This window comes from Equus quagga, chromosome 14, assembly GCF_021613505.1.
Source record: "Equus quagga isolate Etosha38 chromosome 14, UCLA_HA_Equagga_1.0, whole genome shotgun sequence".
Lineage (NCBI taxonomy): Eukaryota > Metazoa > Chordata > Mammalia > Perissodactyla > Equidae > Equus > Equus quagga.
The window spans coordinates 10,290,339-10,315,314 of NC_060280.1; the positions used below are offsets into that span (position 1 = coordinate 10,290,339).

The following is a 24,976-nucleotide window of genomic DNA, read 5'->3' on the forward strand; positions in this document are numbered from 1 at the left end:
AATTCACACAGAACTTAATAAAAGCACAACCAGAAGGTAATACAGCAAAGGGAATTACGGAGGGCCAAAAAGCAAATAAATCCAATCCATCAACCCCACACGATGCACTGAGTCTCCTGGCAAAGACAACTTTCAGAAATTTGATGAAAAAGATAAACAACACCCAAAATATTGTACTTCAAAAGCAAAAATTTACCCATAAGACATAATTGTTTCAATATAAACAACTTTCTTTAAAGGACTAAATATTTTCACTTAGATTTGGTTTCAATCATAGAAGAAAAAGTATACACTCGAATAAGACACACATTACTATACTTTTTAATGTACCTGTAAAATAGCCTGAGACCCACTTTAAGGATTTCTCAAAGAGTTAAAGTTTTCCCATTGATATCAAGATCCTACTCTTATTAAACATTCTTCTTGCTAAAGTAAGAAATAAAATAGCTGCAGAGTGTGATCTGAATACTAATTTAAACAAATAATAAGATTAAAGAAAAGAGAGGCTGGGGAGTGGTTAAGAGTGAAGATAAGAACAAATGTACAGATTATAAACTGAAAAAACTATGTACAAGGAGCCTATTCTTTTTTTTTTTTTTTTTTTGAGGAAGGTTTTCCTGAGCTAACATCTGTGCCCATCTTCCTCTATTTTATATGTGGGATGCCGCCACAGCATCTTGTAGGTCCGCGTCTGGGATCCAAATTGGAGAACCCTGGGCCACCAAAGCAGAGCAAGCAAACTTAACTGCTACACCACCAGGCGGGGCCCAGACCTAGTCTTAATTACATTTTTATGCTCTGTTTTCATTTTATTCTTAATTCAAAAGTCAGCACATCTATAAAAAAATACTCTTATAAGCCACAATTTCTTTTCATGGTTAAATTACTGTAATTATCACCCTGTTCACATTTATAGTACTCAAAAATATTACTGTGAAATGTGTATTTTACACTTTGTCTAAAATAATTAGGTATTATCAATATTGCCTAAAAATTGTTTACAAGGCAACAAACTGAAAATTTTGCTTAAAACATACATACATTTTAATTCAGTTAATGTTAAGAAAAATACTAAAAATATCCCCAACCCCCCAATAATCCACATCCATCAGCCATGGAAACATATGGTGGTCTGCTTTTACAAAGGGCCCATAAGCCAAGGGAAAAGCCCTAAGAATGTTCTTCTCCCAAGAATTAATATTCTTTACTTCATGTATATTATCATTTTCAACTTTCATTTCTTCAATAACCTAGTCTAGCAGCTCATTCGCTAGTTATACAATGCTTAATAATTTGTACAACTTTCAGAACCGAACAGCCAATTTCTGAGACCTGATCATGTGCCAGAAACTGTTCTAAGAAATTCACATGTATTAATTCATTTAATCTTTACAAAAACCCTATGAAGTAGGTACTACTGTTAGCTTCATTTTAGATACAAGGAAACTGAGGCATGGAAGGTTCAGTAACATGCCCAAGGTAACAAACCTATGAGTGGCAAAATAGGGCCAAGAATTCTGGTGGTCTGACTCCAGAGAACATTCTTAACCCTGTCATATGCTACCTGCCTGCCTTCATGTGCTGTACAGAAAATGAGAAATAAGATCATGTCTGTGGCCAGCGAATTGCTACCCAAGAAAATTCTCTTGTGACACACACTCCCTCATCATTTACCAATGCAAAGCCCTGTGAGAAACCTGGCCATACCAAGTAAATCCTGGTTTCCAGTCTTGGGAGAATGGAAAAGGTACATAAACAATTATTATAATATACTGTAAAAAGCTGTAATAGAAGCTTAAACTAAAGTGCAAAATGTACTCCAGGAAAAGAGAGATTTTATACATGTTCAAAGGGCAGAAAAGGAAAGCTTCATAGAGGAGTTGACGTCTGAGATGAGCCTTAAAGAACTAAGAGTTTGCCAGACGAGGAAGGTAAAACACTTTAAGAGAAATAAGGCAATTTGCTCAAACACATCTTGCTCTCACTACTCACCAGTAACTTCCACTAAGGGGTAAACTACTTGTACCAAAAATATATAAATGAAACCTGACTATAGAAATAAAAGACATTAAAACAACAGTAATCTTTGCCATCAAAACAACAATTTTTACAGTTAATTTTTATGTAACATTGTAATCAATTTTTAAGTTTTTGTTCCTGATTTTTTATTACTATCTATTTTTATTTTTTATTTTTATCTACTGATCTTTTTTAAAAAACAAGAAATCCTGCAGTGAAAAGATTTTTTCTCTAATGGAACAACAAAGGAATAAAAAATTCAAAAAAAAAAAAATGGCAAGAAGTAACAGAGCTGGGGGAAGTAAGTCTTATACGTCCTTATCATGAATCGCTGGACATATGAGATTATTTCAGAAAATATTTTAAGTAAACAAAACAATACATATTAAACGTGCAATTTTATCTGGCTTAAAATTTTCAGAGTAATGTATACAAAAGAAGAAAATTATAAGAGCGGAAAAAACCCTTAAATTTGAGTCATAAGCATATTTCTTGTCAAAGAGAGGAAAGGCCAAAACATACCTGTACAATTGAAAACGTTAATTAATCTCCTTATACTTTCCCTGACTCTAACTTATTAAACTACTTATATAATCATTATTCCATCATTTAAGGCAAGAAGAGAGATCAGGAAAGGCCATGTATGCTCATGGTGGTTGGCTGCAATGGCACGGCTTCACTGCCAGACCAAACTAAAAACAACAAAAACATTTCAACATCCACCAGTTTACAATGCTACTACCTATGACAGGCTTCAAGGCCAGTTTCTGGATTGTTGATAAGCCAAATCACAAGCCAAGTTTTCTAAGTGATAAAGGCTATAAAATCCTGAAAAGCTCTGTACTAACAAGAAAGAGTATTAAATATGAGCCAACAATACCCCATCACTGTGGGTATAGGTATGTGTGTGCATGCATATTACACAGATACACCTGTGTTGGTGAAGATGGGATGGGAAAAGTTAATTCTTAAGTTTCGAGGACGAATCCAAGAATATTTGAGGAAAGACAAGATTTTAGGCCACCTCTGTGAAACGCAAGCCTATACAGAAAAATGACAAGGGACCTTAGACAATTTGAATGTATATCATGAGTGATCATGACAATGAAACATAAAATTCACCTAATGTGTAATTTTGCTGATGGTCCTGAGGACAGAAAGTAACACAGGTGCAAACAAAAAGCATCTCTGGCAACTGTATCATACAATGCCAGGATCTTATCTATGCACTTGTAAAGTCATGCTGAAAACAGATGGAAAACCGCAACACCAAGTGAGTCAATCCGGCTTGTAGGACAAGAATTAGGGATGCTTACCTTGAATGGGTTTATCAGGCAATCAGAAATAAGGCATTAAAAAATGGCTCTACTGGTAGAGGAAAATGTGAAAAATAAGAACAGACACTCACAGGCACAAATATTAACATCCTGCAGAGATTAAACTGTTTCTATTTAACTGATAACAATTTTACCAAATAGCAATTCCATTCAATAAAAACGAAAATGTAAAATTAAAGGCAAGCCTAAATCTGGAAATTCATAAATCTAAGAGGCAAGTGAGAATTTACTAAATAACATGCTAACAAGCAATGATTGGCTTTTAAAATTACATCCTTAACTGAGGACATCTTTCAAAATAAAGGCAAAGTTCACAAACAACTGAAGACAAAAATCATATCTAGATTAAGCCATGAAACAGTTAGTGGGCCATAACAGAAGCAAACAGATGTACAGCTCTGCAATATATGATGCCTACATTGCTATACTGGATTACAAGCCCATTAAACACCTGTGTCCAAATCTGCAGGGTATATTCTTTTCTTGTTCTTATTTGTTGAAAATACTTAAAAAAAATAAAAAATATATACTATAGCTTAAAATGGGTTCTTCTAGATTTCTGCATCCTTAATGTGGTGTATGTAAAAGAAAAATCTTTCAAAGACAGGGGATTCTATGCAATATATTTTAATTTGAAAATGCTGGCTCATGAAAATGTGGTTTTAAAATAGATTTAAAATAGTTAGTTATTTAGCACTTACCCATTGTTTCAGCCAAACTAGAAAGGTCTGAAAAATGTTGGATATATTTTAGAAAGCCTATCTGCTCCTTTTTTAATCACATAAGTGGAATTTTCCAGTTTCTTAACTCAGGAATCCTAGTAGAAGTACCAACGTTAGGAGGGGACTTGTAGGATTTAGTAGATAATATAAATGATATTGCCAATCCACAAAGAAACTCAAAACTTTTTAGCACAAGCCTACTTAAGGGTTGAAATGCAAATTTCATTAGAGAAATAAGATCATCCAGAGCTGACTGCCTTACAACAACTGCCATAAATTACAGTGTCTAATGCTCCACCTAAAGCACTTAACACAATCTGCTAGACTTCAACTCCACTGATGTTTACAAGGAAAGGCAGACAGAAGGATAATGCAAACTCTTAAGTTATATCCTGGTGAAGAGGAAGAAGGAAAGTTCTTAGTTATCACTTCCTGGACACACCAATCTCTTTCCCTTAGTGAAGGGCTTCTGAAAGCACCTTGGTTCCAAACGGTGGCTCCTTTCATCTCAGGTTCCAGTAACTCAGTATTGTTTGTTACAACACCTGCCTTATAAAGGCAGAGATCATACCTGACCAATCCTCCAAAATGAAAGGAGCCCTTTACAACAATTAGAATCTAACTAGGAGAGCAGAAACCACAGGCTATGAAAACACAAGAAATTAATGCAGAAAGTTGGCTATATAAAAGGTAAAAGATAAGAAATCAAGAGGGGAGCGAGACAACCGACACACACAACATCAGGAAGTAACTACCACTCCTACCCTAGAGAGCCAAGAGGAAGAGTCACGGCTGCAAGAGCCCAGGGCTGGGGTCGCACAGTGGGTGAGAGAATCATGACAGGCCTGTCCACTGGGAATTGGAGCCACATAAGAAACAGCTTCTGCCAGCAACACTACCACAGGCAAAGTGAGAAGGGAAGAACCGTCTTGGAGGCTCCCTTCCTCATATCTCCCATTAGGTTTCTCATTGGGCTCCCCAAACTCAGTGGATGCCGGCTGTCACTGGAGCTTTGTCACAGGACTAGGAAAAGTGGCCGGCAGAGTCAGCCCTCCTTCAGTGCAGAACAAAGCAGGAGAGCACACAATGGATCTGAGGGCAACGAGCCTAGGACCAGCAGCACACCCTTCAATAAAGTTCACATCATCAACGTGACAAACTCCTAAGCTTACTCAATCCAGCTAATTTTTTGTTATACTAATCGGCTCTATGATTTCAATAGCTTCTAGATCATCTTTCAGATTTTAAAATTAAATTCCTATGACACTAATATCCAGAAGTATAATTCTGCTGGCAGGGCAGGAACTATCCAACTGGTTATAATCAGATATGTAAAAATATTCAACTGAGGCGACAAAAAGTTCAGTAAAGTCTGTCTTTTCGTTTGTCTATAAAGTCTAATTTGGAGTAATTTAAAAAATACATTTTCCAAAAAAATAAAATAGTCCCTAGAGGGATGAGGACCTTGTCAGCCAACATTTAGTATAAACATTTAAAATTGTCGCCAAGGAAATGCCTCAAATGTGCTTTCTCCAAAGCGCTTTTTGCCAGCTTTAAAGAGATGTGAATTTAGTAATCTATAATTAAAAATCCGACATCTTCGGACCCAATTCACAAGAGAAATCAGAGTGCTGACACAAATTCTTTGGCATAAGAAAAATAATGGTGTTGTGATCAAGAATTATTAAAAGCCAACCCTAGCATAAAAAAATCAACACGCTGTTTCACATACAGAGGAGCAACTCCAGCAACAGTGACTGCCACGGGCTCCAGGCTGGAACCTACCACTACATCGAATCCCAACATTGCACAAGCTCCCTGACATGCCTGCTCTTTTGCTACAATTACTATGTTTATTCAAATTTTACAGATAATTATAAAGCAAAATTCATTCTTTTCAAATTTTTTGGTAAATTCATTTAACAAAAATGCCTCAAATACAGTTTTTTTACAAAAAAACCTTAAAACATAAGGCTTTGTCTATCTAGAAATACTATCTACCTTATCTTCATTGAATTGGCATATCAATAAGTCAAATTATCTATCAAATGCCATTAATTTTACTTTGCATACATTTTTAAATAAATATTCTGCCTTGACTCATGATTTCAACGGCAAATTATAAAGCTATATAACATACTTTAATTTTATTATTTTAATAATACCAATAAATTCTGTTTTATGTGATAAAGGACACTGATTACATAGCCTAACAGAGCAGAAAGACAAGACATTCAGTATGATAGAAACAGTGGGAACATCACGTTAATTTTGACTAAACCATCCTAACCAGTCCTTCCTACTCCTAGCAGGCTTCTAGGCAAACATATTGAGGTGCCTACAAATTTAGAAAGTAGAAAAATAATAATTCTTTATTATGACTTTAAAAGTAAAAGAGCTAATTTATCTTTTTTAAGATTATTAATAGCCAGTAAATAGGTGTCATTTCAGAATAAACTACCAAAGAAAGATTGTAGATGTTTTAAAATAATGCCACCATTCTGTCATTTATCAAATATAATTAAATGCAGAAAAACTGCTACCTTATTCATTGCTTTCATTTTTGTTTTAACCAACAGAAGTAATTTTTTTCTGCAAATACTTACCATCCACTCAGATATAATAACATCCACTTTTTCTACAGGAAGACGAACTTCTTCAATCTTTCCTTTAATTAGTATAACAGTATCTTCAAGTTTATTTAGTCTGAAAATTACAATAACGAATTAAATTAGTATGCTAAACAGATTCTGAAAGTAGTCAAATGACATAATTTGTTGGCAACTGTTTATATTGTTTTTTGGAATCCAAAAGCACGTTCAAAGTTGATTTATCCCCTGGGCTTTATAATTACTTTTTGGTCACTCCACAAATGCCCAAGAATGTTTCTGGTTAATACGGCAATACTCTGAATCAATATTTAAAACTCCAGGCTGAAAAGTAATTTTATCAAGAATACATATCAATAAAGTTATTGCAGCTTAAAAAAGAAAAGGGAGGAGTGGAGACAGACCAGCCAACAAAGGTATGTTTTAAAGGGAAGTACTGTGTCTTGCTGGAGAGAGAGCTGGAAACCAGAAGCTCTTACTACGAATTGCAGATCCTCTCCCACTTGTCTGCTATGTGAGCTTCACCAAATTATGAAATAATCTTGCTGAGCCTGTGTGCTCATCTGTAAAAGAGAATGATGAGCCTGCCCTATCTACTTCACAGCCTATTATGAGGACCATAAATTTGTGAAAGCTATGAATACATGCTCAAGCACCATATAGAGGTAATGATATTATCATGAAAACAAAATATTGCATGTTGTATAAAACTTGAAATTCTACTCCAATCACAAACTATTTTTATCCAGCTGCATTCATTAGGTATTCTATATATTTGATCATAAGATTAGCAAATATTTTTTACCCCTCTCTTTTGCAATTTGAAATAAATAACAAAGCTAAAAAGATAATTCCGATTAGCTAAAAGCAAGCTGCTAAGTTTACATTTAGCTAAATAAATAAATTCTCAATCTTCAGAGAATGTACATCTGAATTATAGAGGATTTTTTCTGATAAAAAAGGAGGAATTTCCCCCCCAGCTTCATCGAGGTATTATTTACATACAGTTAAACGCATTCATTTTAAGAGTAAATTTTGTTGAATTTTAAAAAACAGAGATACCAGGGTGACCACCATAAACATCAATATACAGAACATTTCTATCTCCTCCAAATGATGCATTAGTGCTCCTGCCCAGAAAAGACTCCCATTCACAGGCAATTTTCTTCCTTTCACTATTTAAGATTTGTATTAGGTACAGTTTCACATGAATGGAATCATATTGAATGCACCCTTTTGTGTCCAGTTTCTTTTGATAAACATACTTTAGATTCTTTTAGATTCAGATGCATGTTCTTGTGTATATAAATAGTTTGTTCCTTGTTACTGATGGGTAGCAGTCCACTGCATGGATAAAACAAAATGTTGTTTATCCACATAGCTGTGGAGGAAATTCTGGATTGGTTCTAGCTTTGGGGTATAATGAATAAAGCTGCTATAAACATTTGTGTACAAGTAGAATTGCTTGGTCAAATGGTAATGTATACCTAACTTTTTAAGAACCTGCCAGTTTCCTTACAAACTGCCTATAAAATCTTACATTCCCACTAGCAATGTTACATGCATTCCTGTTGCTTCACATCCTAGTCAACACTCAGTATTGCTGAGCTTTTACATTTTAACTGTGTAATGAGATTTCATATGGTTATAAGTTGCATTTTCCAAATGATCAGCATTTTTTCCATGTGCTTATTTGCCATATTCCCATTACTGTCTTTTGTTCAAATTTTTTGCCTGTTTAAAAAATCAGGTCAGTTGAAAGAGCTTCTTCAAGGTAAATGAAAACAGGATTGAAACAAAAAAACAATCCACTAACTGGGAAAAAATATTTGCAAGTCATATATCCAACAAAGGCTTAATATCCATAATATATAAAGAACTCACACAACTCAACAACAAAAAATCAAACAACCCAATCAAAAAATGGGCTGGAGACATGAACAGACATTTCTCCAAAGAAGATATACTGATGGCCAACAGGCACATGAAAAGATGTTCATCATCGCTGATCATCAGGGAAATCAAATCAAAACTACACTAAGATATCACCTTACACCCATTAGAATGACAAAAATATCTAAAACTAATAGTGACAAACATTGGAGAGGTTGTGGAGAAAAAGGAACCCTAATACACTGCTGGTGGGAATGCAAACTGGTGCAGCCACTATGGAAAACAATATGGAGATTCCTCAAAAAATTAAAAATAGAACTACCATACGACCCAGCTATCCCACTACTGAGTATCTATCCAAAGAACCTGAAGTCAGCAATTCCAAAAGTCCTATGCATTCCAATGTTCAGTGCAGCATTATTTACAATAGCCAAGACGTGGAAGCAACCTAAGCGCCCATCAACAGATGATTGGATAAAGAAGATGTGGTATATATATATATATATATATATATACACAATAGAATACTACTCAGCCGTAAAAAAGAACAAAATCGTCCCATTTGCAACAACATGGATGGACCTTGAGGGAATTATGTTAAGTGAAATAAGCCAGATAGAGAAGGACAATCTCTGTATGACTCCACTCACATGAGGAATCTAAAAATGTAGACAAAGAGAACAAATTAGTGGCTACCAGGGGAAAGGTAGGTAGGGTGGGGGATGAGCACAAAGGGTGAAGGGGTGCACCTACAACACGACTGACAAACATTAACGTACAACTGAAATTTCACAAGATTGTAACTTATCATTAACTCAATAAAAAATTTTAAAAAAATCAGGTCAGTTGTAATTTTATCATTGAATTTTAAGAGTTCTTTAGACATTATGGATAAAAATCCTGTCAGATTTGTGTACTGTGAATATTTTCTACTATACTGTGGCTTTCTCATTTTTTTAATGGTATGTTATGAAGAGCTAAAGTTTTTAATTTTGATAAAGACCAATTTATCATTTTTTTCTTTTGTGGTTCATGCTTTTGGTGTCATACCTAAGAAATTTTTGCCTACATCAAATATTTTCACCTGGTTTCTTCTACAACTGTTTTAGTTTCCACTTTAAGTTAATTTTTCCGTATAGCATCATGTTCATTTTTTTCATAAACATCTCATTAGTGAACAAGAATAGGTTTTGCTTTTTTTTTTTTAAAGATTTTATTTTTCCTTTTTCCAAAAGCCCCCTGGTACATAGTTGTATTATTTTAGTTGTGCGTCCTTCTAGCTGTGGCATGTGGGATGCCGCCTCAGTGTGGCCTGATGAGCAATGCCATGTCCTCACCTAGGATCTGAACCGGCAAAACCCTGGGCCGCTGCAGCAGAGTGCATGAACTTAATCACTCCGCAACGGGGCCGGCCCCGTGAACAAGAATAGTTTTGTTTCCCCATTTCCAGTTCTTACACCTTTCTTTCTTTCTTTCTTTTTTTTTTTTTTAAGATTTTATTCATTTCCTTGTTCTCCCCAAAACCCCCCAGTACATAATTGTATATTCTTAGTTGTGGGTCCTTCTAGTTGTGGCATGTGGGACGCCACCTCAGCATGGCCTGATGAGCAGTACCATGTCCGCACCCAGGATCTGAACCAGTGAAACCCTGGGCCGCCGCTGCAGAGCGTGCGAACTTAACCACTCGGCCACGGGGCTGGCCCCCTATACCTTTCTTTTTATTGCCTTGCTGTACTGTCGAGGATCTCCTTCACCGTGTTGAACAGAAAAGGTGATGGCAAGGATCCCTCTCCTATTCCTGAACTTAAAGTGAATGCTCTCAATGCTTCATCAAGATGTAGGCCGTAGGTTTTGTTTTTGAGATGCTCTGTATCATGTTAGGACATTGCTTTCTAGCTCTAGTTTGCTAAAGGTTTTAATACATAGATATACTGAATGGACACGAAATTTTATCAAACTTTTTTTTCTGCATCTACTGAAATGATCTCAATAGATTTATTGAGTTGATTTCTCATATTTAAGCAACCTTATATTCCTGGGATAAACCTTACTTTCCAGTATATTGCTCAATTAGTTTTCTATTTTGATTAGAATTTTTGCATATATATTCACGAATGTGTGACCTGTAATTTTCTGTTCTACGGCCATAGTAGACTTTTAGTATAAAGGTTAGACTGGCCTCATTTATGGATGCTTGATACTTGACAAAGATGACACTGCAAAGTAAAGAATCGTCTTTGTAATAAGTGAGACAGGGACAACTAGGTCATTTAAACAGATTACCAAAACAAAGAATAAAACCAGACCACTACTTCATACCATATATAAAAAACAATGCCCAGTGGATTACAGATCTAAATATAAAAAAAAAGCAACTATAAAGAATTTAGAAGAGAATATGGGAGAATATCTCCATAAGATTCATACTCAAGTCACAAATAGTGACAACCATAAATAAGAATGCTGCTGCATGAAAATTGAGAATTTCAGTACATCAGGAGTCACCACGAAGAGAGTAAAAAGGCAAGCAAGAATGAGAGAAGACTTTCGCATTACATAAAACCTATAAACAATTCAAATCTAAAAAACATAAAGATTGTCCACAAATAAATAAGTAAAAGACCCAACTTAAGAAAAACATGAGCAAAAGATGAGAAGAGATATTTCACAGAAAAGGAAATTCAAAAGGTCAATCAATAATCATGTGAAAGGGTGCTCGGCCTCAATAACAATCACAGGAACGCAATTTAAGTTGCAATTAGATACTGCTATACAATCAATTGAAAAAATTTTTTAAAGGTAGACAATACCAATCAGAATTGTTATATACTACTGGCGGACGTATAAACTGGTATAATCTCTTTGGAAAATAGTTTGGCAATATCTAGAAAATCTGAAGATATGTATACCCTAAAGCACGCAATCCATTTGTAAGTATATACCCCACAGATGTGTGTACCAGGCACACATACAAAAAGTCCAGACTAGAATTGTTCATAATAGCCCTAAACTGGGAAACACAAAAGTGTTCATCAAGAACAGAAAAGACAAACTGGGATATATTCATCAATGGCATTCTGTACAACCACCATGGATGAAGCACAGCTACGCACAACATGAATGCATGCTAAAAAGAATGTTGAGCAAAACAACCTAGACAAAAGAATGCATAATATATGATTTCACTTATTTAAAGATCAAAATTGAGCAAACAATGATCTTAAATGAATGCCCGTTTAAGTGTTTAAAATATAAAGCAAAGCAAGGCAGTGACTGACGCACAAGTCAGGATGGTAGTCACCTCGGTCAGGCAGGGGCAGCACCCAACTGAGAAAGGGCGAATGCAAGTGGGTGGGGTTCTGAAGGGCTGACAATGTTCTACTTCTTGTTATTCATGCATACTTATGCATATTATAACATATTATTTATATTTTATGCACTTTAAAATATGTATACTTCACACAAAAGTTAAAAAAGAAAAGAATGCTTAGATATTTGAGTTTTTTTAAGCAGATATTTAACAGAATTCTTTCTGACGAAATTGCTGTAGTTGCTTACTATTTACTGAAATATTTATTAAGGTGTTAACAACTACAAACACTCCAAAGAAAACAAAAAAGCTTCTTAAAAGATCAAAATGTTCCCATTGCCTAGAAATATCTTCAGAACGCTTATGCCAAAACAAGATGTGTTCTGTAAGAGGCCATCTCAGGCTGTTTATTGTCCGCTACAAGTCATAATCCTATTTGCATCAGTAATTACTCGTTCAAATATGAATCTAACAGGAAAGACTGGGATTTCAGGGAATACACAGGAAAAAAGACAAAGGCCATAATTTCCAGTAATTCTGTATTAAAATAGCTCAACACAGATACCGTTCACATAGATAACCCCTACATGAGTCTGCTCATCTTAATCACCACCTGATTTTCCATTCATGAAAACAACTACAGATTTACCTTACTTTTCTCAGGTGGCTACTCACTACACCTTACTTTAGCATAAAAGCATTCCAAATGAATTCTCTCTCTGGAAACACCTACTCAAAAACTAGCATAGCTTTAATCTATAAAAACAGGACATTGCAATAAAAAGAATATTTTAAATAAGTTTCTTAACTAATCCAATGAGCCCTGAAACTCTATTTTTCTGAGTGGAAATTTTCTTAGAACAACAGTTTCCTATCTTAAAAGTAGTGATTCAACTTTTATTTCATGATACAGAGACATCACCATGATTAATTACCTTGTACTGGGCATTCAGAGATAAAAGACTTAGTTTATGCACTTAAGAACACGCTCTCAGAGAGACAGAAGGGTGAAACGCATAGGGTACTATGGGAGCTCATATGATAAGCCCTTAACTAAGTGAGTGACGTTGGAGCTTAGCCAGGAAAAGACAGAGCACGGCAAAGATGTGTATGAGAATGGGTAAGGGAGGGTCACTTCTGTCTGCACAAACTGCCTGTGTGTGCATGCAAGAGAAACAGCAAATTTGAAGAACTATAAATAGTTTATTATGATTAGAACAACACGGGGTAGTACACAGTGACAAAGTTGGGAGGTAGGCAGAGGTGAGGTAGGGAGTCTAGATTTTACTTACAGACAATGAAGAGCCATTTCAGGACTTTCAGAATAGAAAACAGGATCAAATTTGTAACATGCTTCTGCCCAGTGAAGTCATGGTCTACGTCCTAAGAAAGAACACGGTATAGTAGGAAGATAGATGTGGAAACAGGGCAGAGCACTATGGGAGCTCATACAGAGAACACCTAATCAAATAAGTGGCATTTAAAGTTAGTGATAAAATGATTATAAAGTTTACCTAGAAGAATACATGGGTGATAGCTATTTTTTTTAAAAAGCACATGGGGGAGGGGCAGGGAAGAGTACCCTAAGAGATATAAAAATATACAAGGCACAATGTTACTGTTGGTGGTCTAGTGGTTAACCCTCACGGCCATGGCCCAGGTTCATTTCTCGGTTAGGGAACCACACCACCTGTCTGTTGTCATACTGTGGCAGCTGCCTGCTGCCTGTTGCTGTGATGCTGAAAGCTATGGCACCAGTATTTCTGGTGTTTCAAACACCAGCAGGGTCACCCATGGTGGACAGGTTTCAGTGGAGCTTCCAGGCTAAGACAGACTAGAAGAAGGACATGGCCACCTATTTCTGAAAAAATTGGCCATGAATAGCAGCAGAACATTGTCTGATACAGTGCTAGAAGGTGAGAGGATGGCACAAAAAGACCAGGCAGGGTTCTGCTCTGCTTTCCACAGGGCACCAGGAGTCAGAATCCATTCAACAGCACCAACAACAAATCATATTACTTTGCTTTCAGTTCAATACGGCATCCAAGTACACATACTTCTCTTTTGTTCCCCAAGCACAGTGAAATGACAATAAAGTAATACAAAATGTAGTAAACTGATAAATGCATGAACGTGTTAGAAGGTGATATCAAAGAACCAAAGATTCTGATAATTTAGTGGAAGAAAAAGGGGAATTAAACCATACTGGTAAATCTGTGAGCAAGGACCCAGCACTCAGTGCACACATTAGAGAAGATCACAGTGGACACAGACACTGGAGGCAACAGGAATACAAAGTCAAAAGGGAATGAAAAATTACTGGAAGAATGGTGCCCAGACCAGGTCTCCCTTCCCTCCCCTCAGAGAGAAAACGCATACCAGTTACCGTTACTAAAGAATCCAGTCCTCCATTCATAAAGGTAAACTACAAACAAGGATCCTTAACCACTTGAGACAGAGGGAAGATGTATGTACATCCCATAAAAAATAAATAGTACAACCAGGCAGATAATTTCAAACACAGGGTTCAGACTTGGAACAAAAACAAGGCTATCCCATGAACTGCTTCCCTCCTAAATGTATCATTTGTGTTTACAAATGTCTAGCTGAGGAATTACTTAACACTGAGGACATTTGTATTTAAAATGAGCAATACCTCAGTTTCTAATACACTGAAAAAAATGAAAAGAACCATCTGGATTCAAGCAGAGACAACGGTTTTTCAGGCTTTGGTGATGATGATTTACTTGGCTTTGAACATTTGATATCCTGGATCTTGAAAATTCATTAATTCATTCAGTATTTACACTGAATACCTACTACGTGCCAGGTACTCACCCAGGTAGTTGGGGCACACTGGTGAATGAAAGAGAGAAAACCCTTGCCTAGCCCTGGAGAGTTGAGATTCTAGTAAAGCTTACATTTCTACAGATTTCATCTCCTGTTGACCCAAGGCTTTGGAAAGCCTTGCCAAAATGTTGATAGTGATCTCTCACTGCAGGATCATAGGTAATTCTTAGTTTCTTCTTTATCCTCTCCTATGTCTTCCCAACACAAAAACATCTTTTTTGCTCCCTTTCTTCCCTTTTTATCTAAAGGGGAGGAGAATTGGTGGGGAAATCAATCTGGCTGCAGTACAGAAAATGGATGACAGAGAGGAGTAGGAGGCAAACACAAAGCACAAATGGCTGGGTCAGCTACATGTAGGTGCATTAATTCAGGTGAGAGATGCAAGAATGGGAATTAAGGCATGGACTTGAGAAACATCAAAAACAGAAGAGAGATGGATTTGAGAAATATTAAAGATACTCAACTAACAGGACTCTATCTACAACAGGTATGTTGGTAAAGGAGAAGTGAAGGCCAAGTATGAATCCCAGGTTTCTAATTTTGACCTGTGAGAAAAGAGTTAACACAGCAGGTCTGTTCTACTCAGTTCCTATTTATCTCGGTAACCACAGCAATAATTCTTGATCAAACTCTAGGAATAAAACTCCTGAACATCCACACAGTTACTGGGTAGTGATGCTTTTCTACACGCCTGAAGCCATAAACCAAGAAAAACCAGGTTGACAGCATGTTTAAAGTAAACAAGCAGATTCCTGACATGGGTCTGCACCATGGCTGGGCACATTCAGGGACGTGCCTATGTGATCCGTTCTTTTTGAGAACTATGGACTCTAAGACTAAGAAAACTTCCTTGGGTAGAGACATTTCACATGCGTCTCTGAGGTTTGCAGCTAGAGAGAAAAGTACATCTTGTGTGACTCTTGCAGAGAAAGAGGGATTACTGGGGAGTCTGCACATGACCTCTTGACCGAAGGGCATCTTCTTCCTGCCGCTCCTGGACTGCATCCTTTGCGGCAACGTTCTCAGCGGCGACTACAACTTTATAGTGAGTCACATGAGTGCTTCTGCTGACCCATGGACGAGCGGGAGTCACGGGACTCCCCCAAGACAGAAGCACCGTGTGGACAGGAAATTAAGGGGTCAGTGGAGGGGGAGAAGAAAGGAATTTAGTTTCCTTGTCTTGATCATCTTTATTAGAATTCTATGGCTTTTGAGTAGCAAAACATTTTTTTTTACAATTTAGCCTCATCAGCGGTTCAAAATTCTCTTCAGCTTTAATTCACTCCTCCATGTTATTTCTATTAAATTTAGAAGCAAAATATGAAGGAACATCCCTTCTTCAAGAATGTGTCTTGGTGTATTTTGTGATCTTGATCCACATCTTATATAGTATCACCAGTATCTTTAAAATCATTGTTAAGTTAGTTTATTCTGCTCAAAAACCTTTACTAAGCATCTACCATGTATCAGGCACTTTGCTAGGTGTTAAGGGTAAAAAAATTGAGAAGATAAAGCTCCTGTCCTAGAATACAGAGAAAGACACTTACATAAACATGCCAAAGAACAAAACATTCTCTAGGCGTTTCCTAATGTTTCATTTCTAACAATATTCTAGACACAGGCAATATAAAAGACTGCATCTTTAATGCCATTCTGAGATTGAAAGTACTGCATTGTAGCTGTATGATGGATCAACCTTCTCATGAAAACTCCTCTGCAATAACATCCAAAAGTCTGAATCATGAGCCATTTCATGGCTGAGTCCATAAGAAACCAAAGGCAGCCAGAGGAATGGTAAAAATATCACCAGAAGCTACCTCTGCTTCCTGAGGGTAAACACAGTATACAAATTGTCTGGCAACTGAATAGCTTTACTATCCTTAAGTAAGTTTATGTTTCTAAAATGATCATTCACTGCAGAGTTGGAAGTATGACAGCAAGAATATGAAACAATTTCTCATTCCTTCCATATATCACTTGGAGTTCTATTTGCTCCCACTAACACATCTTCGAAAATCTATCTTCTGCTTTATTCATGTCTGCAACCTTAGAACCACAAGCCTGACCGCCTTCTTAAGCCCTAATATATATATATATATATATATATGTCAGTTTACATTAAAACCAACACTTACTCCATTCTACACTCATTTCTTTAAAAATATTAGATCTCTTTTCCAAATAAAGAAAAGAGAAAAATTATTTTACGATTATTTTGAACACAATTCCAGGGTTGCAAGTTGAATATATTTAAAAGAAAAATGAAACATGTATTTAAAAAGTATCCATCCTTTAGAACTTAAAGAGTTTTTTACAGATGTAAGCTTATGGAGTTTTGTACAAATTCTGTTGTGCACAGATTTCTGACAGGGAAAGAAGCCTTGGAGAGTTAAAGAGCTCACAGCCTGCCACGTGGAAGAGTTGTTTTCACTCATGGGTGACAGTTCTAGAAAGCTCCAACATGCAGTAAGAGAGAAAAGTTAAGAGTAGGTTTCAAGGGAGGAGAGTGAGTACAGAATAAAAGGGGCTAAAGTTTGAAGTTTTATGGTGTGAGAAAATAGAGACCGTGAAATAGAAAGAATGCAGAAAAGAGAGTCATCATATTTTGAAGGGATAGCTGCAGTAAATGATCACTTTAGAAAAATAACCAAACAAATATAAAGTATTATTTGGTGTCAAGCCAAAGCTACCACTACCACCACCAATTAATATGACTGTAATTACTGCTAACATCTAGTGAGCAGTTACACGCCAGCCACTTCACAGAGCACCACAAACGGATTTCATCCTTACAACAATCTCATGAGACAGATACTACCATCCACCTCATTTTATAAACGAAGAAACCAGGGCTAAAGAACTTAAGTAAACCACCATTATTATAAAGCTAATCAGTCAAAAAGCCAAAATGAGAAATCAAGTCATGTGACTCCAGATGCGGAGAGAAGTATGCTCTATGTTGCTTCCTCAACTGGTAGAAGGAGGAGGCAGAAAACTGTGGGGAAATGAACGATGAACTGTTCCCTACATATTCTTTTACAGACAGATTCACAAACAGAAGAACGGAGGTTATTTCACCCCACAGTGTAAATTTCAATTTCCGAATGGAAGACAAGGAGGAGATGCATATGAACACTATGGAAATAGCTATCTTTTCACAATTAAAAAGGCAAAGGAGAACATTTCTGAAGAAGCAGTACAATGTTGGCTTAACCAAAATAAAACTTATCCCAAACAAAAAGCCTTGCTTTTCAACCTCTGGGTTCTAAGTAAAGCCAACTACTGAATGCAACCAATTCCTGGCCTCTAAGTAGTTAAATGGAGACACAGCAGAGTAAATGGGCTGTGAGGATGGACTGTGGAGCTAGGCTGCCTGGCATCTAATCCTGGCTCCACTACAAATAAGGAGAGTTACTTAATCTCTGTGCCTCAAATTCTTAATCTCTAAAATAAGGATAACAATATACTGTAATTACCGACCTCAAAGGAAATGCAAGAGAAAGTATTAAATCAATGTTAGCAATTTTACGGTTAAATCAAAGTACCTAAAATTTAGTGCTAAGTCAGTTTCAATAAATGTACTCATGCAAAAGTTCCATGCACTCCAGCATTAAATTTTATACACAATGAATTTGAACATAATCATTGTATAAACATGTTTCTAAAAAGCCACTGGGAATCAGGACTTCTGTGAAATAAAAAGAAACACAACAACACAAAATAAAATGAGTGTTACCACTGTCCTTTTCCTTTTCTTCCACAAAGAAATTAAAATGAGAGCACATCTAGTCTAGCTGCGTAGAAATCAAAAATGACAAATTAATACATAAATGGACACGATCTTTCATAAGATTAGAACTTCTAATAGAAATATCTTACCATAATCTTACTATCAACAATAAATTTTTGATAATTCTTCTAAAACAATCTCTTCTTTGCAACAGTTCTCACATTCGTTTGGATGACAATGTACAAGCAAGGATGCTCCTTATGGAACCCCAAAAATGATGATATTGTACCTAATGATATCGTAAGAACTAGGCAACAACTTTACTAGATTATGGATGTTCTCCAACAGGAAAATCATAAGCAAACCACTATCTATGAAAAATCTAAGCAAGGTGTATGTAATTTTTTAACGAACATTAATGTGATACTTGTCAATAATAACAGTAATTAACTTTTGAATATTTAATACATGCCAGGAAATATACCAAAGAGATTTACATGCATTTCTTACTTGTGACTCATTTATCCTACCCATAACCATCTGAGGTAGTCATTATTATTTTCACTCTGACAGTGAAACAACTGAGGTCTCAAAGAAGTTGGACATAATTTAACTCAAGTTCAAACAACTGATACGCGGTAGAGCAAGGACTTAAACCAAGCCTGACCCAAACCCCTGTGCTCTTAACCTCAACATCACACTTCTACGTAATGCAATAAAACCTAAAACTGTAAACACTTTACATGATTCTATTTAAATTGTATACTAATCAGAAAAGACCAACATTAATTAATTTTTTTTATTTTTAAAGATCCTATTTTTTTCCTTTTTCTCCCCAAAGCCCCCCGGTACATAGTTGTATATTCTTCGTGTGGGTCATTCTAGTTGTGGCATGTGGGACGCTGCCTCAGCGTGGTCTGATGAGCAGTGCCATGTCCGCGCCCAGGATCTGAACCAACGAAACACTGGGCCGCCTGCAGCGGAGCGTGCGAACTTAACCACTCGGCCACGGGGCCAGCCCCTAACATTAATCAATTTTAAGAACAGAGCCTAAGTATCCACAGGAGGACCATTTAAGAATCACTGGGGATCTAACATACAAGACGGTGATTACAGCTAATAACAATTATACACCTGAAAGTTCCTAAGAGAGTAGATCTTAAATGTTCTCACCACAAAAAAGAAACAGTAGTTATGTGACGCAATGAAGGCATCAGCCAAGGCAACAGTGGTAATCATTTTGCAGTATGCAACTATATCAAAGCAACACGCTGTACACCTTAAACTTACACGAAGTTATGTGTCAACTGTATCTCAATAAAGTTTGGAAAAAAAAGAATTGTTGAGAAGCCTATTAATTATTTATTCTAGAAATTACTCCTAAGTTCCAAATGTAAGGTGCTTTTGTTAAGTACATGGCTAAAGAAATCTAGTTCTATCAACTGTAGTTCGAATAAAGGCCCTCTTTTAGGACATAAGCCATCGTAAAATCAATCATCCATTGATGAACCTAAGTAACTTAACTCCTTAAAGAGAGGAGATATTTTTAGGGAAAAAAACTAAGTTTTAGGAGACAAAGTAAATCCACTCTGCCTTGTTTGTAACTGTTCTGGAATTTACTTATCTTAATTTGAAGGAGGCACAAGGGCTAGTGTCAAAAAAGAAAAAGACAGACAACCCTTAGTCTTTAGTCTAACTGCTATTTGCTAAAAGAAATATTACTGACATAAATATTTAGTTTCGTAGAGTCCCCCAACAATATTAGCTTTTATGTCAATTATTTCTAATTTTATATTATAATGCCTATTTATAGCCATATCTGGAAAGACAGAAAGGTATATAAAAACAGTTCCCATCAATGAGAACTGTGAAAAGATTATTCACAGCTCAAACATGTCTAGTTCAATTCAACTTAAAATCTTATTATTCCAGAATGAATTTTTATTAAAAGACAAATGTCCTGAGTGTGCATTAGACAGCTGTTAAAGACAAGAAAACCTGGTAACCATCAAATTTAAAAATAATCTGAAATCGAGTCTTAACATGCATCTACCTTATGATATCCATTGCCTGGTAGAGTATTTCGGATTGATCAACTCCAAGAACCTTCTTGGCCCCAGCTTTAGCAGCAAACATAGAGAGAATTCCAGTTCCACAACCAACATCCAAAACTACCTGGTGTAACAAAAAAACAGATGTTATCGAAAAGGTCTAACATTTTAAATTCCAGCCATATATTATGGTATTTCTGGTTAGGAATAAATCACAAAATTTTAAAACTAGTGATCAAATATGGTAATAATTTCTATTTCGGGAAACTGAAGATATACTATGGGTTGTTTTAAATTCATAACAGCATATTCGGTCATAGTCTGCTGCAATCAGGTGCAAGAATGTAAATTTAAGAGATGTTTTATATGAAATAAGCAATTTCCACAGATTTCTTAACAGGGAAGTATTCTCTGTTTTTAATTTCCCTACTGCATGCTCTAATTTAGGCTGAGTAATTCTAAATTTTAATAGAAATAAACTGTCTCAAGTTTGAGTGGCCAGAATTAACCTAAGCAGCACAATTAAAAAATGGTTATAAAGGAGTCATGGATGCAGAATATTGTCATATCCCCCTCCACTTCCAAAATTAAATATTCAACTCAACAATACAAGTATAATAAAAACAAGTTCGCTTCTAGAATCCAGCAACTTGAGAATTTAAGTTTTAAAAATGATACTCATTACCATTGGGGAAGTAATAAAAAAAACCAAAGTTTAAGATGACATTGGGGACAGGTAGGGAGCAATTATTTCTAAGTCAAGAATTTCCTATGGTTCTCAGAATATTAATAGTGAAACCTACTCAGTTCACAGTAAAAAAAAAAACCAAATTACCAAGGAAACACATTAAGTAAAACACTCAGAGGTACACTACTTTGTGAAATTACTAAAAACTGTAGTGCCTCAAGTCTTTCATTATCAATGGCCTAAAATGCTACAGACTTGTCCCCAAATATGAAATTATTTCAGTTCTCTTCTACTATAAGCATTCCCTGAGCAGGCATTGATCATGGTGATGGGGTACAGCAACAAACAAGACCAAGTCCCTGGAGCTTACAATCTTGTGGGGGAGACAAAGAATAAACAAGAATCTAAGATTCCAGGCAAAGCAAGAAGGCCACTGGGGCTGCACTGGGTGAGAAAGAGGCTGCCTGGAGGTGACGTCAGGATTAAGCAGGCGCCAGATCAGAGAGCCTTTGGATTTTATTCTGAGCAATGAGAAGCTACTGTAAGAAAAACAGAACTAGAATTAAGAATCTACTACATTGTTCAAAAATAATTTAACTTTTTCCTAGGTAATATATTCACACAGTTTAAACATCAAAAAGTATATTTCTTATCCTTCAAGAAAATTTTTATGCCTATACAATGCAATACAATATGTTTTCCTTCTCCTTTTCACACAAATGGAAGCATATTATGCCCACTGTGATACATATTGCTTTTTAATTTAACAATATAATTTAGAGATCTTCCTGTATCAGTTTACGGAAATTCTCTTATGTAGCCGTCTAGGATTCCATATTATGGCTGTACCATAAGCTACTGATCCAGTTCTCTATCGATGAACATTTAGGTAGCTTCTGAAATTTTACTATGACAATCAAGGCTGTAAATAACTTCATATCTCACCCTTTTCGTACATGAGTAAATCTAGAGAATATATTCCTAGAAGTGAAAACACTGAGTCAGAAAGAATATACTTATTTATAACTCTGCTAGACATAACCAAATTATCCTCCATGGAGCAATCCTACTCACAAAGACTCTAATCAGCAATGTGTAAGATTCAATTTCCTCATAGTGAGACTAGCCCATAAAACATATAATCAAACTTTCGGATTTCTTTCAATCTGGCAAGTACAAAATAATATATGTTGGTCTAATTTTAACATGCATTTCCATTAACCTAAGGTTTAGCATCACTCCCTATGTTGTGGAGCCACCTGTAGTTCCTTTTATGTGAACTGTCAACTTACAGCCTTTCTCCATTTTTCCACTGAGTTGTTTAGTCGTTTTCTTATTAAATATCTAATCAAATTTTTCTTATGAAATCTTACAGGCGTTCTTTCTAAGTTGAGATGAGACCTCTATAATATGACTTGTAATGCTGTCTCTCAGCAGGTATTTTCATCTTTTGAATCTGCCTACAGTGATTTTTGCTACGCAGAAATTCTTTATATACAGTCAAACTCATCAATCTTTTCTGGTTTTCGATCATAATTAGATTGACTTTCCCTATTCTTCCCTATCTCATTCTCTTTCATCCTCATACATTTCCTTCTAGTACACTTATGGTTTCATTAATATAGCTTGCTTTATCATGGTATACACTAATAGGGATGGTTCCAACTTTACTTCTGTTCAGATGGCTAACAAACTGTCCCAACACATTATTAAATAGTCTGTGTTTCCCCCACTGATTTGATATGTGACTGCTATGGTCTCAATGCTTGTGTCCCCTGGAATTCAGATTCTGAAATCCTAATCCCCAAGGTGATCACATTAGAAACTGGGGCCTCTGGGAGGTGATGAGGTCATGAGGCCTGCCCTCATGAATGGGGTTAGTACTCTTACAAAAGAAGTTCCAGAGGGAGCCCTTGCTCTCCTCCACCACGTGAAGAAACAGCAAGAAGGCAAGTCTATGAACCATGAAGCAGGCCCTCACCAAATCAGCCAGTGCCTTGATCTCGAACTTTCCAGACTCTAGAACTGTCAGAAAGAAATTTCTGTTGTTTATAAGCCACTCAATGTATGGTATTTTTGTCACAGCAACCCGAATGGACTAAGACAGGGACCTTTAACATTCACTAAAATTTCTTTGTGTAGTTTAGTCTATTTCCGGATTTATATTCTGCTCCATTAATCTATATAATCATGTGCCAGTAATTATTCTAATTATAGACGCTTTACAGAATATTTTAATATCTAGTAAGGCTGGTCCATCCTCACTGCAAAATTTTTTCACAACATTTCTGGATAATTTTGAGGGTTTATTTTTCCATAAGAACAAGAGGATCAGCTTGTCTAGATTTTTTAAAAAGTCTTAGCATTTTTATGGGGATAGAACGAAAACTATAAATTAATTTAGGGAAAATGGACAATTTTATTTTGAGTTTTCTTATCCAAGAACATGATATGACTTTCAATTTGTTTAAATCATCTGTTATGTTCTTCAGGAGTTGTTTTTTAAAAAATCTTTTTCATCTAAGTCCTGCACATTATTAGTTAAGTTTGTTCCTATGCATTTTATCTTCCGTGTTGTTTACTACTTTAAGTGGAGTCCTTCCTTTCATTAGATCTTGAAAATATAATTTACCAGGACTGTCTCCAGAAGAGAGAAAACCTAAGCAGCCTCATTTCCACTGAAGATGTAAAGCTGTCAAAGGCTACTGCCCTGTCTCCTATTCTCTGCCCCTCCAAGAAGGACGAGGCCCATATGGTTTCAAAGGGAGAATGTGACTGTTCCTGCACGTGTGGCCTGTTTGAGTGAGTCAGCACATTTTAACATCACTACTCTCACACACAAGAAAGTGAAGAATTTTAAGATGCAAGCTATACAACATCACTACAAACAAAATTAATTTTTTTTTTTGCAGGGAAACATTTGCTCTGAGCCAACACCTGTTGCCAATCATCATCTTTTTTGTTCCCGTTCCCCAAAGCCCCAGTACCTGGTTGTATATCTAGTTGTAAGTCATTCTAGTTTTTCTATGTGAGCCACCACCACAGCATGGCAGGTGACAGAGAGGTGGTGTGGCTCCATGACTGGGAAGCGAACCCAGGCCACAGAAGCAGCAACTGCCAAACTTTAATCACTAGGCCATCAGGGCTGGCTCTTAAAATATTTTTTTAAAGTTACAAATAAAAGGTATTAACTAGAACAGCAAGGCAATACTATAGTGCATAGCATATATGTTTACATTATGGTTAGAGTACATCAATTTGAAATATTATATGGCATAGAATGATAATAAAATGGAAAAATGTATACAACATAACACTATAAGCTCCCAGAAACTTTCACTGAAATGAGATATTCGCAAAACTAAGAAATTATAAAGGTCAGTGTGGAATCACACAGCGCTTCGGCAACGGTGTTTGGGAATATCCACTCTCACACACAGTTTATGAAAAGACAAGCTGGCAGCACTAACACCATGCAGGGTACAGCCTTTTTGACCCAGGGAGCCCAATGCTAGGAATTTATCTTATTATTGTACTCTCACATATATAAAAAGGTTTTTAACATTTTACATTTTTATATGCAGCATTGATCTAACTTATAGACAACAATCAACTTATGGACATTCTTACATTGGATACATGAGCCATTAAAAGAATGTTAATAAGAAATTATCTGTAAGGAAATTGCTGAGTGAAGAAAGATAAGTATAGAAGGATATGTATCATATACTCCAATTAGAGTATGTGTTCTTTTGTAAGACTATACA

At 36.1% G+C, this 24,976-nt stretch overlaps 1 protein-coding gene across 1 annotated transcript in view; it reads right to left on the reverse strand.

Annotated features, from left to right (window-relative positions):
* The window catches only part of PRMT3 (protein arginine methyltransferase 3), a 126,023-nt gene that overhangs the window by 79,727 nt on the left and 21,320 nt on the right, over positions 1-24,976 (reverse strand). The window contains exons 9-10 of the mRNA XM_046686236.1: positions 20,524-20,645; positions 6,685-6,784 (exon numbers count right to left, since the gene is read on the reverse strand). Of these exons, the coding sequence (XP_046542192.1) occupies positions 6,685-6,784; positions 20,524-20,645 (222 nt within the window). The remainder of the gene's footprint in view (positions 1-6,684; positions 6,785-20,523; positions 20,646-24,976) is intronic.